Source organism: Talpa europaea (genome assembly GCF_964194135.1).
Source record: "Talpa europaea genome assembly, chromosome: 2".
In the NCBI taxonomy this organism is placed as follows: domain Eukaryota; kingdom Metazoa; phylum Chordata; class Mammalia; order Eulipotyphla; family Talpidae; genus Talpa; species Talpa europaea.
Window position 1 is genome coordinate 33,650,155 of NC_140068.1, and position 15,277 is coordinate 33,665,431.

Genomic DNA, 15,277 nt, shown 5'->3' on the forward strand with positions numbered 1-15,277 from the left:
ACAAAAAAAGAAAACTACAGGTCAATCTCGCTAATGAACACTGATGCATAAATCCTCAATAAATTTTTTTATTAAAAAATTTTATTTTATATAATTCTTACATCTTTTTTTGTCTTTGTACAATGTATGCATATTCATTTTGGTTATATTCCCCACACAATTGCACCTCCCTCCTTATTTTGACTCTAGTCTTTCCCCCCCCATAGTGTGTCTCTGGTTTATAGTTGCTTGTTGATTTTGCTTTTAGTTTTTTAGTCAGTAAACCTGAAGGCATTCTTTGACTCATCTCTGTCTTTATATTCCACATCTAGTTTGTCAGCAGATGCTCTTAACTTTATGTATCTGAACTAGAACCACTTTCACTCATCCATTGCCACTCTCATCTCTCACCTGTACTATTGCAGTAACATGCCAAGTATATTTGCAACATGGCAGGCACAGTAATGATGTTAAATGTGGTTGGATCATATTATTCTTCTAACTGAAACCAAACCCTCCAGGGCATCTTGGTATCTTGTAAAATCCAGTATTTGTGACTTCCTTCCTATCACATCCTGTTTCAGTTAAGTACAATTTCAAGCCGCTATTTAATTCCATATTTTACCATCTACTGGACAGTAAGTTTTATTGTCTTTCTGTTTCTCTGTAAAACATGTCTTTGGTTTTTTTTATAAATGTTTCTATTTTTTATTATTTTATTTTATGTATTTTTACATCATTTTTCATTTTTGTACAATGTATACATTTTCATCTCAGTTATAGTCGCCATGAAATTCCCACTACCCATTAAGACTTTATTAATTTGGGCCTCCTCAGGGGCACAGTGGTTGAGCACTGGGTTGCGAAGCTGCCTGCAGCCTCTGCAGCACTGGTTCAATCCCTGGCCACCGGGTGAGGGTCCCGCATGGCGCGCAGACCTCTCCTGCCGCCCGCTGCTCCCCTCAGCAGTGTACTTCAGTCCTTCTGCCTGTTCTGCTCCCTGCTCTGGCTCTGGTCAGTTCTCTCACCCTCCCACGTTTATGACTGTACCCAGTGCTTGTATAAATACATAAATAAATCTTAAAAAAAGACTTTATTAATTTAACAGCTGTACCTGATACTTCTGCCTAATGGATATTGCCTTAACTTTACTACGACTCTTCTTAAGCAGGAGAGAATGATCTGGGTACCAGTGGATAGTGCAGAAAGTATCCAGGAAAATATTTTATATAATTCTAAATTGAATATCAGTAGAATGTATGGCATTCTGATATTGCTGATGTGTCACTGACCCTATTCAGGTAGGATGGTAGAAATGGGAGAGGAAATATCAGAAGCCTGTCTAGCTTTTCATTGTACCTAAGAGAGTACAGTGATGATAACTCTGTAAACTCAGTGAGAAAAATGGAGCCAAATGTATTTTTAACAGACATAAAGCTAAATTGACTATAATGTTTGTAGTTAAATACAGTTCAGTAAATTGAGTATTGTCCTATTTAAAAATAAACTGTTTAAGGTAGTAATAAGAAGCAAACAATAATTTTTAAGGCAAGAGTTCATATTCTTTCCATTCTTCTTTTATGATTTGGAAATAACAATTTACTGATTGTGCTAGGTGTTATTTTAGTCTTTATTTGCACTGCAAATTTTTGGGATATCATTTCATTGTTGTGGAAAATATATCACTCCAGTTGTGTGCACATGGTGACATCCTCATCATTTGTCTCCCAGCTTCTAGATTTATCCTCCTTGCTACAGTTAACATCGCCTCATCTGTTAAATTGCCTCTTGTTAGCTCATTGGCATCAGTGTTAGTTATTAGATGATTTATCTTCATCTGTAAATAAGAATCTTGCGACATCATCTGGTTCATTTATTTTTCTTTGTGCACAGTTTTTAGGTCACCACATTGAAATGTAAATGCCCTTTGAGATCTTCTGAATATTATTTATGCCTATATTTTTATATATACACCTATATGTGAGCATATGTGTCACCTGTATGTGAGCATGTAGCACTTGTGAAAAGTTTTCTTCCATGTGGTAGAAATATGCTCAAAATATCATCATCTGTCTGTGAGAGTTTAGTTAAGTAGGAAGCAATGTGTTAACATGTAGCATATTGTTACCTCTTCAAAAGATAAGAAATGGGAAAGAAAAGTGGTAGTAAGCAGTTATACAATGGTTTAAAGCAAGTACAGATCAGCATGTCAGGAGCTGCTAACGTGAACAACTGGAGAATGAGTCATAATGGCTTTCATATGTGAAACAGGAAAATTATGAGATAGCCATTTATATTGCTGGTTTTTGTTTTCCTAAAATTAGCTCTCCCGGAGTTACTATTAGATCACTAATTGGCTGGTCAGTTCTTATATATTCCATTTTGGTATGTTTAGTATGGGGACTTCTTTCTCTAACTAGGAAGGGAAAACCAGCACTTCTATACCAAAAAAAAAAAAAAAAAGTGGCTTAACTATACCATACTGTAGTTATTGGAAACATCAGAGACATCAATAAGATGAAGAATTTGTTCTTATTTTCTTTTCTAGCATCTACATTTGTTTTATTACTTTTGTAATATTTATTCAAGCTTAATTATAAAATAATCAGCACTCTAGATTACGCCTGTCTACTGTATGTCATATTACTGTGGGATTTCTACCTTTATCAAAAAACCATTTAGATCCATATTCCTACCTTTATCAAAAAACCATTTAGGGCCTCCCCTGGTGGTGCAGGCGGTTGAGTGCCACTCTGTGAAACTGTCTGCAGCCTCTGCAGCACTGGTTAGTTCCCAGCTGGCCGGCAAGGGTCCTACATGGCGTGGCAGACCTCATCTGTCTCGCCCACTGCTCCCCTCAGCAGTGTATTTCGTCAGTCTGCCTGTTCTGTTCCGTGCTCTGTCTCTGGTGAATCCTCTCACCCTCCAGCGAATCTGGCCTGTACCTGGTTCTTGAATAAATAAATGAAAAAAAATTAGATCCTTATTTACTCAGTGGACTTGTAGCTGTAAAGTGGATATTAAGTTATTTTTGTCATTGCCTTTATTTCTAGTACTCTTAACCAAACCAACAGAGGAGCAGAATTGCAACTCTGATTCAGATGGTCACTGGCAGAACAGTTGGCATAGAATGCCTTTCTTTCATCTTAGAAATTTAATGACCATTCATTGAAAGCTTTAAGCATATTAGTAATTCCTGATGCAAGGAATTTCTCAGTGTTCCTAGGAACTCTTCTATCTCTCTAGAAACCTTTCCTGAAAGTTTACTTCTTTGGGGCTTTCTAAGAAACAAAGTGACAGTTAATGTGAGCCACTTACATAAGTGTTACTTTGTCATTCTTTCATCTCCCTTGCCCTTCAACTCATGACCTTCAATTTTTATAGTAATTATCCTACATATTCTGTATCAACAATATGGGTGTTTAAAAAACTTTTTAAAAAAGCTTTGAGAAGCAATTAACATATCACACAATTTATCCATTTTAAGCATTCAGTTCAGTGGTTTTATCAGTATATTCAAAAATATGTGCAACCATCACCACAGAAATTTTAGAATATTTTTATCACCTTCAAGGGAAATGTGGTATCCCATGTATTCCCCCTTCCCTCAGCCAACACTAAGCAACCATTAATCTACTTCTGCCTCTAAAATGTTCTCTAGTCTGGACTTCCATATGGCCAGTCTGCGATTTTGCCTCTGGCTTTTTTCCTTTAGTGAATTTGAAGTTCATCCATATCCTAGCATGTGTAAATACTTTATTCCTTTTTTTTAGTTAAAAAACATTCCATTATGTGGCTATACCACAATTTCTTACACACTTGTCTGTTGATGAACATTGAATGATTTCTGCCTTTTGGCTAAAAGATGCTAATATAAACATTCATGTACCTGTATAACTGTGTACCTAGGAGAGAAGTTGCTGAGTTATATGTTATGTTGTGTTTAACAATTTGAGAAACTCCCTCTCTGTTTCCTGAAGCCACTGCATCATTTTACAATCCCACTGGCAGTATGGGGGGGAGGGTTAAAATTTCTCTCCATCATCATCAATATTTGTTTTGATTAGATTTTTGATTCTAGCCATCCTAGATGTGAAGTGCTATCTCCCTATGATTTTGATTTCCATTTCCGTGTTACCTAAAATTGAGCATTTCATGTTCTTATTAGCCATTTGCATATCTTTTTAGGGGAAATGACCAATGATCCTTTGCCCATTTTTAATTTTATTGAGTTGTGTTCTCTTATGCCAATATAGTACCATGTGAGATGATTTGGAAACTTCTTTTACATCTTAAAATATTTTGTGCCTCTGGATCTTTGCTTTGGATATTCCCACTTCCTGGAATACTAGTCTGTTCCTCACATGAACAATTTCTTCTAAACCTTTTGAGCTTAATTTGAATGTTACTTCTTCAGAGAAATTATCTCTACCTTACCTAAAAATTGTGTTTCTTTCCTTGCTTATTTCTCTCTGGCCTCCTATTCATTCCTCTAATAGCACTTACTAGGTATTTGCTTATTCACTGTCTGCTGCCATAGAACTTATATTCCAAGAAACAGATGCTTTTGCCTTGAGTAATGGCAATAATAAATGCTGAAAAGTAGATGAATTAATATTGGTTTCTTCTTTTACTTCTATCATCAAACTTTAACTTCCAAATACTTGTCAGTAGACACTGGGAATTCCTTCTAAGCTAATCTGAAGTAAATATAGAAATTTTTACTTATATCTGGAATAACCTCCAATCTAACCCATTTTTTAGAGCAGGGATAGCTTTTCAGCTAGGTATCTCCTTAAGCTATAGTTCTGTATATGTCATTTGAAACAGACACCTTTATTATAGTTATTTTATCATTTATAAAGTGGTGCTTTATGTTTTATAGCACATAAAAGGTATGAATTGTTAGAATTACATATCATTTTTTACAATTGAAAAAATGAACAATTTTTATTTTGTGATTACTTCAAATTTGATGTTTTATGGCTTTGCTATCTTAACTTTACTGCTTCCTCTACTGCATTTCTACTTACCTGTTAGGAAATTGATTTTCTGCCTGGTAAGACAATTCTCTTTCAGATACTATATAAAAGAGTAAGTTCTGTGGTTTTATTAGTCCCTTAAATGGGATGCATCAAATAATATTAAAATCTTTATAGTTGGATTGTTCAGAATTTTTTTCTTCAGATATTTTTAGTGGGTATTTCAAATGGCATTATTCTTATATGAGAAACAGATCATTTTTTAGATTGAGATGACATTGGTTCACAACTGTATATGATTCAGATATATAGGATCATACCCCTTCAGATGCATGTTACCACACCACACGCACCACCAAGGTACCTACAGATCATTTTAATGTTCACAATATATGACTATATAAATACATCTCTATAGTTATCACTTTTTTTGCCTGAACATGAAATAATTTTTTCTACAAATTAAACAAAGATCATAAAAAAATTAATTCCAGTAAAATTTGTTTTTCAAAGTTTGTAAATTTTCACCTCTTAATGAATTCTGTATAAAATATGTTTTGAATTTTCAGATTCCTTGTGTTGGTCAAATGTCTTTAAGGACCATATTTTTTGAGGTGAGGGTGATGATGCTAAGCCACAAAATCTGTATTCTTTGCATAGATTTGGTACTTTATCAAAATATAAGTGAAAACCATTTGCAATGATTATGTGTTAATATATATTGCAGCTTATATAAGAGTTAGGTAATCACTGCAATGTGTTTTGGTCAATAAGTAAACAAACAGTGATAGAAAAAGTTTCTAAGTTGGCATTGGAGCTTTTGAACATGAATAGTAACTATACTTTCTGTCTCTGGAGTTTTGGAATGCTCAGTGAATGAGCTATAAAATTCATAGGTTTTGCAGTTGCATTCTGATGATGACAACTTTATTTGAGCTTTCAAAACATGTTATTATTTTAAATTAATTGCATTAGAAGATGTTTAAATTTAGCCTTTTCAACCACAAATGTTATTTTGACATTGAAATAGTGTCCTTATTTTAATGACAATTTTCATTGATCCATATTAATTTTGTTTAATAAATTTAAACCCAATGTCCTTATTGGGTTTAACTGTTAATGGCACAACTTTTTGCTGACTCTGATATTTCTGCCTTTGTTAGATGTTAAACCCATGCCTGTGTCCCTGATAAATATCTTCATGTCTTTTTAATTTATAAGAGTTGACAACATTCAATTTTCAGAAAAAGGAAAAATTTTTCATCTACCTCTCTATGTTCTTCTGACTGGCCAAATAGTTAAATTTACATAACACAGATTAACATAGAAAAAAATTTAATTTTGTACATTGGGGATCACCCTTAGGAGACTGAAAGTGACCAAAGCAAACAGGTTTTTATAACTTTTTGAAAGAAAACAATAAATTTTTAAAACATTGATAAGATAATAAAACAAGCTTGAGTCCCAATTCGTAAAGAACTAGCAGTGTTTGTTTACATTGATTTCTTCGCTCAGAATTCCCTCTTTGTTGTTAAGAATATCTCAACCTTCTGATACAGGGAAGATGTGTGGTTTTTTTTTTTTTTTTTTTTTTGGATATTTCTGACTTTAGTGGGGGTAGGAAGATCAGAGTGTCTTTCTTTTTTTTTTTTTTTTAAAGATTTATTTATTTATTCATACAAGCACTGGGTATAGTCAGAAGCACAGGAGGGTGACAGAATTCACCAGAGCCAGAACGGGGAACAGAAAAGTCAGACTGATCAAACATACTGCTGAGGGGAGCAGCAGATGCAGCAGGAGAGAGGTCTGTCGCACCTAGTGGGACCCTCGCTGCAGAGGCTGCGGGCAGTTTCGCAGCCCAGCGCTCAACTGCTGTGCCACCAGGGGATGCCCCAGAGTGTGTTTCTTAACTCATTTCTGAAGCAATTAAAATTTTAAATAATCAAAGTTTCAAAACTTTGAAAAATACCTATATAACAAATATTTGTACTGAATTTCCTTCATTGCTAGTCTGATAAATTATGTAAGATTTCGGATTGCCACTCTTCCTGCAATAAACCAAATATATAATCGTTTAGGTAAAGTTGTGTAAGTGCTTTGAAAAAGAATGGTACTCTATAAAATTCAACATGCTGATGGATATTGTTCTGATTTTAAAAGCCTTTTGTGTTACAGCTTATACGTATAATCAGTCTATAAATATTTTTGGTGATTAATCCTCCCTTTTATCAAATACTTATCTAGGCCTTATGTCAAATCAGATATTTTATAGTTCTTCTCTTTCCTTATTGTATGTAACCTTGGAATTAAGATATATGTTCTGTAGATAAAATATGAATGACTTTTATTTTACATCCTATTGACTGAGGAGATGGGGTGTATGAGATTGTTTTTTCCGATGTAAATTTCAAGTTGCAATTTTGCAATATTTAACTTAAAAATCAGAATAACCATTTTGCTTTGAATAATAAAACTTTATTTTCATCTAATTTTTACTCTTATATTTGAAATAAACATCTTTGACAACCAGAGGAAATAAATCACCTACTAGTTTAAGTACAGAAGAACAACAAAGGAAAATTAAATCCTCATTTCTCTAAACTTCTTTGATTTTTTCTTTAGTAAGTGTTTATCACATATTAAGAGAAAAAATAATTCTAAAATATAAGGAATAATCTATGGAAAATGTAGACATCATGGTGTTAAGAATCCACAGGTGTTCCAGCAATAAAAAGTCATGTAAGTATTTAGATACTCTCAAATTTAGAGATGGAAAGATACATTAGTTTGTCCAATAGCCCAAAGAGACCATGCCCAAAGACTTCTCTTTTATTTTCTAATAAGAAGAAAATAAAATTACTATATTAACCAACATGGAAAAATAAAACAATATGAGGAAACACAAATGGAAAACAAATAGTTAAGAAAATAGGAGGTTGACTAAATTATGCTTAAGAATCTGCTGCTAGTTTATGAAATCTTCCATTTTTGTTTTTCTGGTACCATATTATGATAGCCTGTCTAACCTGGACATTCGTACTAACAGCGTCAAAAAGAAGTACCACAAAAGTTTTCTGTGTAAATAATATATTTTCTTTGCATTTATAATACATTTACATTTTTCCTTCTCTTGAATGGAAGATTTTAAAAAATTTTTTCTATTTTAAACTGATAGAATATTTCTATAGAATATTTAGTTTTTCTATATAATAAATCTTTTGAAAAACAAGTTAATCATTATCCTCAAGTATGAAACGATTGTAGCTTTCACATACTAAAGAATTTTAGAGATTAGATATGAAATATTGGCGATGGTTGGTGAATTTTGTAAGAAGGATGATGTTTTCTTTTTTTCTCCTTTTTTCCTCAGTGGTATCAAGGACAATTCAAAATAGATGATTTGGTTTCTCATCCAATTTTTTATAGTTATATGTAAGTCATAGGGTTCAAAGAAAGAGCAAGGGGAAGAAGATAACTTTAACTCATTAAGTAGATGAAACCTTTCTTAGGAAAGTGAAATTGTAGTTTTATGGTGACTTCATCATACTAGTTATATAATTATATACATTATATTCTGCCTCTAGAAATAATGCTGTGTGGTTAGAACTATGTAAAAATGGTCATTGTTAAAAAATAGCACTGTGAGATAAGAAAGGGAGTATTATATACAATCAATACATAGAATATAAAGTTGGATTCTTTCTGGTAAGACTTTTTCACTTTTTTGTGATAGTTATATTTTTAAATTTTTTATTGTAACTAGTTATACTACACAATAACACGGTATATGATGCTGAGATATATATAGGTTCACACCGCTTCAGATATGTTACCACACCACACCCACCACCAAGGCATCCATAGTCCTCTACTGGGCCCCCTTCTCTTTTTGCTCTCCACCTTCACTCTTCCTCTCTGGTAGCCTAAATTTTACAGTCAGATTTCTAGGACTTTTTTTTGTCTGACCTGTGTTTTGTTTCTCGATATTACACACATGAGTGAAACCATCGGTACTTGTTTTTCTCCTTCTGGTCTATTTCACTTACATAATTCACACTAGTTACATCCTTGCTTTCACAAATGGCAAGGTTTGTTTTTTTGTTTTTGTTTTTGTTTATGTAGCTTATATATATGTGTGTGTGTGTATATATGTATGTATATATATGTGTGTGTATATATGTAGTTGTATATATGTATGTATATGTGTGTGTGTGTGTGTATAGTTGTATAGTATTCCAGTGTTTGTTTGTATACTGTGTCTTCTGGTCCAGTGTCTGTGGGAAACAGTTTGGAGGATTCTCAAAACATTAAAAATAGATCTACTATATGATCCAGAGCTCCACTCCTAGGTATCTACCTTTAGAATGAAAAAAACACTAATTTGAAGGGATGTATCCACTTTTATGCTTATTAAGCGCTATTTACAATACCCATGTTATATATAGAAATAGCCTAAATGGCCAAAGACAGATGAATAGACTAAGAAATTTTCTCTAAGAAGTGTATATTTCATTACAGGAACCTCACATTAAGATATATGAATGAGGATTTTTTTAAATGTGAAATACTTTAAGTAAATCATATGTAAGTGAAATCAAAACACTTGCAAGTGAATTATTTTATACATGGATACATTTACTGTTTAGTAAATTCTTTATGCCAAACTATGAACAATAACTGCCCATATTTTAGTGACACTTATATACTTGGAAGCTTTTGGTCATTTAAGTAACTTAATTTTTCCACATACATTTACAAACCCACGTGTGTAATGTGTATTTATGTGTGTATATATAATCAATTTTGTATACATGAAGATGTACACAATTTCAGAGTTGTTTGAATTTTAACAAATATCTATGTCCACATATCCATCACGACAATCAAAATATAGAACGTTTTCATGACACCACAGAGTTCATTATAGTCCTTTGTAAAGTCATCTTCCCTTTATCCTCAATCACTGACATTTTCTTATTACTATGGATTAGGATTTCTCTACTTGCACTATTAATTTTGGGTTGATTAATTCTTGCTGCCAGAGGGGTGCTGTCCTGTGAACTGATGGATTTTTAACAGCACTAAAAAATCCACTAGATGCCAGAACTTTCTTTGTGCCTCACTTCCCAGTTGTAATAGCCAGAAATGTCAATAACCATTGTAGAAATATCCTCAGGGGAACAAAGCCTTTGCGAACCACTGCTAAAGATTAGTTTTACCTGTTCTTGCTGATCATACAAATAGAACCATATAGGATACATTCTTTATGCCTGCTTTCTTTTTCTCAGCAAAATAGTCTTGAATTTCATTCAGTTTGTATGTGTACATTCACTTGTTTATTTTACTAAGTAAGACCCTGGTGGTGATAAACTACAACTTGGTTAAGTGTCCCCTCTTTGTTTATATTTTCTTTAAATACTTCAGCTGCAGGAAAATCTTTGCTAATTGTATCATGTCAGACCTTTCTGAGACTTTCTACTAGTTAATTAGCTACTGATTTAGAATCACATTTTCCCCTTTTGTCATGCTAGTTATTTCAAAATTGAATGTTGAATGCTATTAATTTTGCATTGAGTGCTGGATTTTTTTTTTTTTAGAGTAATGGACATTTTTGACTTCTTTAGTCAAGAAGTTAGTAGTGGATCAGTTTGGTCTTTCAAGACTTTCATTTTAGGGCAGATGAAGAGTTGCCTTTTCTTTATGATTTATCTAATTGGTGATTCTTACTAAGTCATTATAAGGCGTAACCTTTCTGGCACTCTACTAGTTGAGGAGTATTCTTCACTCTTTTTGAAACTTGGACATCACCTTGTCCTATATACATTCTCGGAGCTGTTCATTTTATAACTGCCAGCTCTCCTTTGCCCAACATTGTGGAGTTTTACTCTTCACTTGCACAGCTGATTACTTAGCAGTCAACATGATATACACTTATATAGATTTTTGGAGTTCATTCTCGGCTCTTCCTTTCCAGTACTCTGATCCACCAATTTTAGCCTCATCATTGTCTTCGCAATTTGACTTTTGTCTCTTCAATTCAGCAGTACCTACCTCCAACACACCCTTCCTTTTACAGTGATCTTGAAAGTCCCTTCAAGAGAAAAACAAGACCAGTCATGAAGCTCATCTGTTTTGTTTCCCTCTTTGACGGTTTTGTGTTTCCTATTGGCCAGTGTCTGAAAACAGTGGTTTGATATATTTTACCCAGTTTCGTTTATGGAAGGAGAACAAGACTATTCTCATTTGCTCTATTATGACCAGAAACAATACTTTTTCTCCCCTCATTAAAAGCACAGAAATGTGGGGAAACAGAATTCTGTGCATCATTCACATCAATTCTCCGAGGACCACTAGTTTAGAGTTGTCATATTTCTATGGTACCATTCCTATGATTCCATCCTCTTGTCTTATTCTCCATATGCAAAAGCATTGCTAGAATAACACCCTTGGCCTCTCTCTGGACATCCTCACATATCTGCACAAAGTTGGAAGGCATGTTGGTAGATGAATTTGGGGGGCGGAATGAAAATTTGGGATTAGCCTAACTTGTAGGGTATACTTTCAAGCCTACTATTTGATTCTATTTACACCTTTTCTACCATGTACAGTGAGGGGAGGCTTTTGGTGTCTTCTCACTATGATTGAATAAATTTATTCAGTTCAGGAGAGAGCTATGGAAGGCCATGTAGCAGCAGATCCAAGTGATGGTGCCAGTTTGCTGTGGCAGTACTAACACCAATATTTTGAACTCCATTTATCTACTCCTATTTATCACATGATCCCAAGGTTGGAGGGGGAAATAAAAGGAGTTAATACTCTCTTCTAACTCAGTAATTATCACAGATACACATTTTTTTGTTTGTTTGTTTGTTTTGTTTTTTGGGGAGGGTGTTAACATATCAAATCACTGTTTTTAACTGATGGCTAGGGGAAACTAACCAAAAATTATAAAGGATGCAGAGTCTCTTTGTTAGGTAGTCATGCAGATTCCAGTTCAGCATTTCTTTATTACCTCAAATCCAATTCCAGGTATGTGAAATAGGGTCCTTCAGTTCCTCCAATTGGTAAATTCAGATGCATCCTATATTTGCAGTTTACAATTATACTGCCCTGTGCTCTTTTCCTTAAAATGAATTGATGAGAAAGTGAAACAGAATAGCAAATATGAAATGAAAGAAACTGGAGAGCAAGAAGAGGAGGGTATACAGCAGGAAGGAGGGAAAGTATAAATTAGAAATTATAAAAAATAATGATTTATGAAAGATCTATATGGACACCCTCTATTTGAAAAAGGTAGTAGAAAAGGCAGGTTTAGACATGGATAGAGGAGATGTCATAGAGAAATAAAGGAAAAAGAATTGCTTTTGCCTTTTCAGTCATGCAAAACAAAGTGATTTTTATTGGGCTCTAGGTAGATTGTTCTTGGGAAATAAGTAATGTAACTATGCTGATTGGAAACAATAAAATTTAATTGTAATGCTGTTGAGTTTGGTCTTTTACTAAGTTTATAGTAAGACATATTTAACACTAAAATTTTGTTCTTAATAGCATAGTTTTCAACAAAATTATCAGCTTGGCTTATTTCTTGAGTTTAGATGAAAGGTTTTGAGAATTTTTATTAAAAAGAATCACTTTCTTCTTTGATTTAATAAATTATTTTTCTCCAATTTTTGCTTGGTTAAGACTATTATGATATGTTAAGGTGCATTATCATCTTGATGTTCAAAAGAATATATTAGATTAGTACTAAAAACCAGAATTATACATATTTCAGCAAAACAATTCTTTATGTGTATATTTGAGTTGCATATGTATATGTATTTATATATTCATGTATTTGAGAGAGTATGTATATGTAAAGCTTTGATATGTAAAGATTTGTGATATTTTGTAAATCAGTAAATATTTATATAAATTATGGTTTTATATAAATTATATAATTTTCTACATGATAGACATGAGGATACATAGCTGATATTTTAGATTTAAATAAAATGGAATTTAGGTCATAGGAATGATATGTATATCCTGACTTGATTGTACTATTATAATCTATATATAAATATACATACACATTATGCATACATATGTGTGTACACTTGCATATACTTTCTGATACATAAATTTTATGAGGTCAGGTGACCTTATCTGTCTTGATTATTATAGCCATGTAGGAGAAACTCCACACATATTAATTGAATGCATTTTACAAAGATTAGATGGAAAGGTCAAGTTAAAGTAGTTTGATATGATATAAAGTTTAGTTTTTAAAACCTGTAAGAATAAGGACTTGCTTTCTTTATTATAATTTTATTTTCTTTAAGAAAAGGTAAAGAGTTAATTGAAACCCTCTCTGTTATGGGGTTGAGCATTAGTATCTTCCTGATGGGATTTATAGGACTAAATTAGGGTTTAGGCAGATGCATCTTGCAGCATTAATGCTCCCAGATCAAAACTCTGGGCAGAAGCAATGCGACCTTTGATCCTGTGTTTTCAGAAGGTGCTTGTTACCTTTAATCTCCTAAATCTCCTTCAAAGAAAGTGGTAAAAAGAATGAGTTGATGCAATCACCAACTTCCCCCATGCTTTTCTAGAAAATGAGAGAACATAGTTGCTGCTTTTTCTTTTTCACTTCCTACATATATGTTTATGAGGTAATGTATATGTATGTATGTATAATAGTGTGTATACATATGTATATACATATACATACACATACATGCTTTTTTAATGACATTTAGATTTTTCTTTAACAATATTTATAGATTTTTTTAATACAAAATAGCATGGGAATAAAGTTTCAGTGGAAGATAGAAAAATTTCATGGGCAAAATAAAATTAAAAGTATATGTAAATGGTAATATATTCATGAAATTGCTTATAAAGAAAAGAAGTTATGTTTTAGCCATACTATTTCATCCTCATTCATTATTTTCAGTATCATTTTTCTTCAAGAAGAGAAATAATTGATTAGAGGTTGCCTACATTTATGCTTTTTTTTGCTTTATAAGAAATGAATAAAATTATACCCAAATATACATGAAGAATTAATGTAATATTCATGTCAGTCTGTGTAATGAAACCTTAAGAACCACACTGTCTATTAAACCAAATATTCAGTAATGAATCATGTTTATGTAAGAAAATTCAAGAATTATGGTTATAAATGAATAATCCATTTTTTGAGCTTTTAATAAATGTGGTAATTAGCAATCAATGATAAATATATAATGAATGAAAAATGTCTGTTTTCCTTTGAAAGCCATATATATGCTATACATTTGTTGGAATTTGTAATTTTAAACAACATTAATACTTTACAGTGCATCTAGCTTGTTATAATAATCAGCTATCTTTCTTATTAGACAATGATCTTGGCAAACTTTTACTGCGCTTCAAAGTATCTGACAAACAAACTGAGTGGATAGAAAACTGTCGAAGACAATTTTGCAAAATGATGAAGGCCAAACCTGATATAATCAGTGGAGGTGGTGAGTACCTTGTTTAATTTTTGTGGGGATTTTGTGTGGCAGTTAATAGAGACTGTGTTCCCAGAATATGAGTACTGGCATGTCCAGAAATGCATAATACTGATTCCAGGACTCCACTAACTTCTGAGAAACTTTGTGATCCTGAGGGGGAAAAAAATAAAATCTGAGGACCTATTAAGTTTTTTTTAAATAAAAGATCTTGGGAAGCAAGATTGAAACTGTTCTACTTTTGCCTCAGTAGCAGTATGTTTGGTTTCATCAGACTTCACCCAAATACACCATCATACTGCTATATTATTAGCAGTTTTATTGAGTGTTTTGAAACACTGCTCCATCCAGTCAAATAAATTTATTGACCCTAAGGAAATGTTGTTTTGAAGTAGTGTTTTCTAAACTTGCAAAAATATTTTTATATTTAGACATTTATATGTGCATTCATGTTCTAAAATCATTTTTAATTAACATTTTTAATAAAGAAGGTCTAAGAAAAATTCTAATGTTATACAAGATAGACTTCTTGAAAATTACAATTTAAAATAACTATCCACTATATTGACCATGGCTTTCATATTTGTATCATTTGTTATAAAATTAAAAATTAGAATTAAATATAATTCTATCTTTTGTTTTTGAAGAAATAATATTTTTTTAGGGAATGATTTTATGTATAGTATTATCTATCCAGGCCAGGAAAGAATCACTTTTCACTTCTAAGTCAGACAGACAAATTTTACTTTTGTCCTCAACATTATTTACTTTTCCTCTGACAGAGAGGATCTATTTCAACCTTTTTTTAAATTAACAAATTTTTTATAGAAGTTTTAG

The 15,277-nt window shown here is 32.5% G+C and overlaps 1 protein-coding gene across 3 annotated transcripts in view; it reads left to right on the forward strand.

Moving 5' to 3' along the window:
• Window positions 1-15,277, forward strand: part of TBC1D32 (TBC1 domain family member 32) — a gene marked incomplete at both ends in the record, with an annotated part of 169,720 nt that overhangs the window by 106,516 nt on the left and 47,927 nt on the right. For all 3 annotated transcript variants that reach the window (XM_084228396.1, XM_084228397.1, XM_084228395.1), the window contains one exon: window positions 14,327-14,452. In XM_084228396.1, coding sequence (XP_084084522.1) covers window positions 14,327-14,452 — 126 coding nt within the window. The remainder of the gene's footprint in view (window positions 1-14,326; window positions 14,453-15,277) is intronic.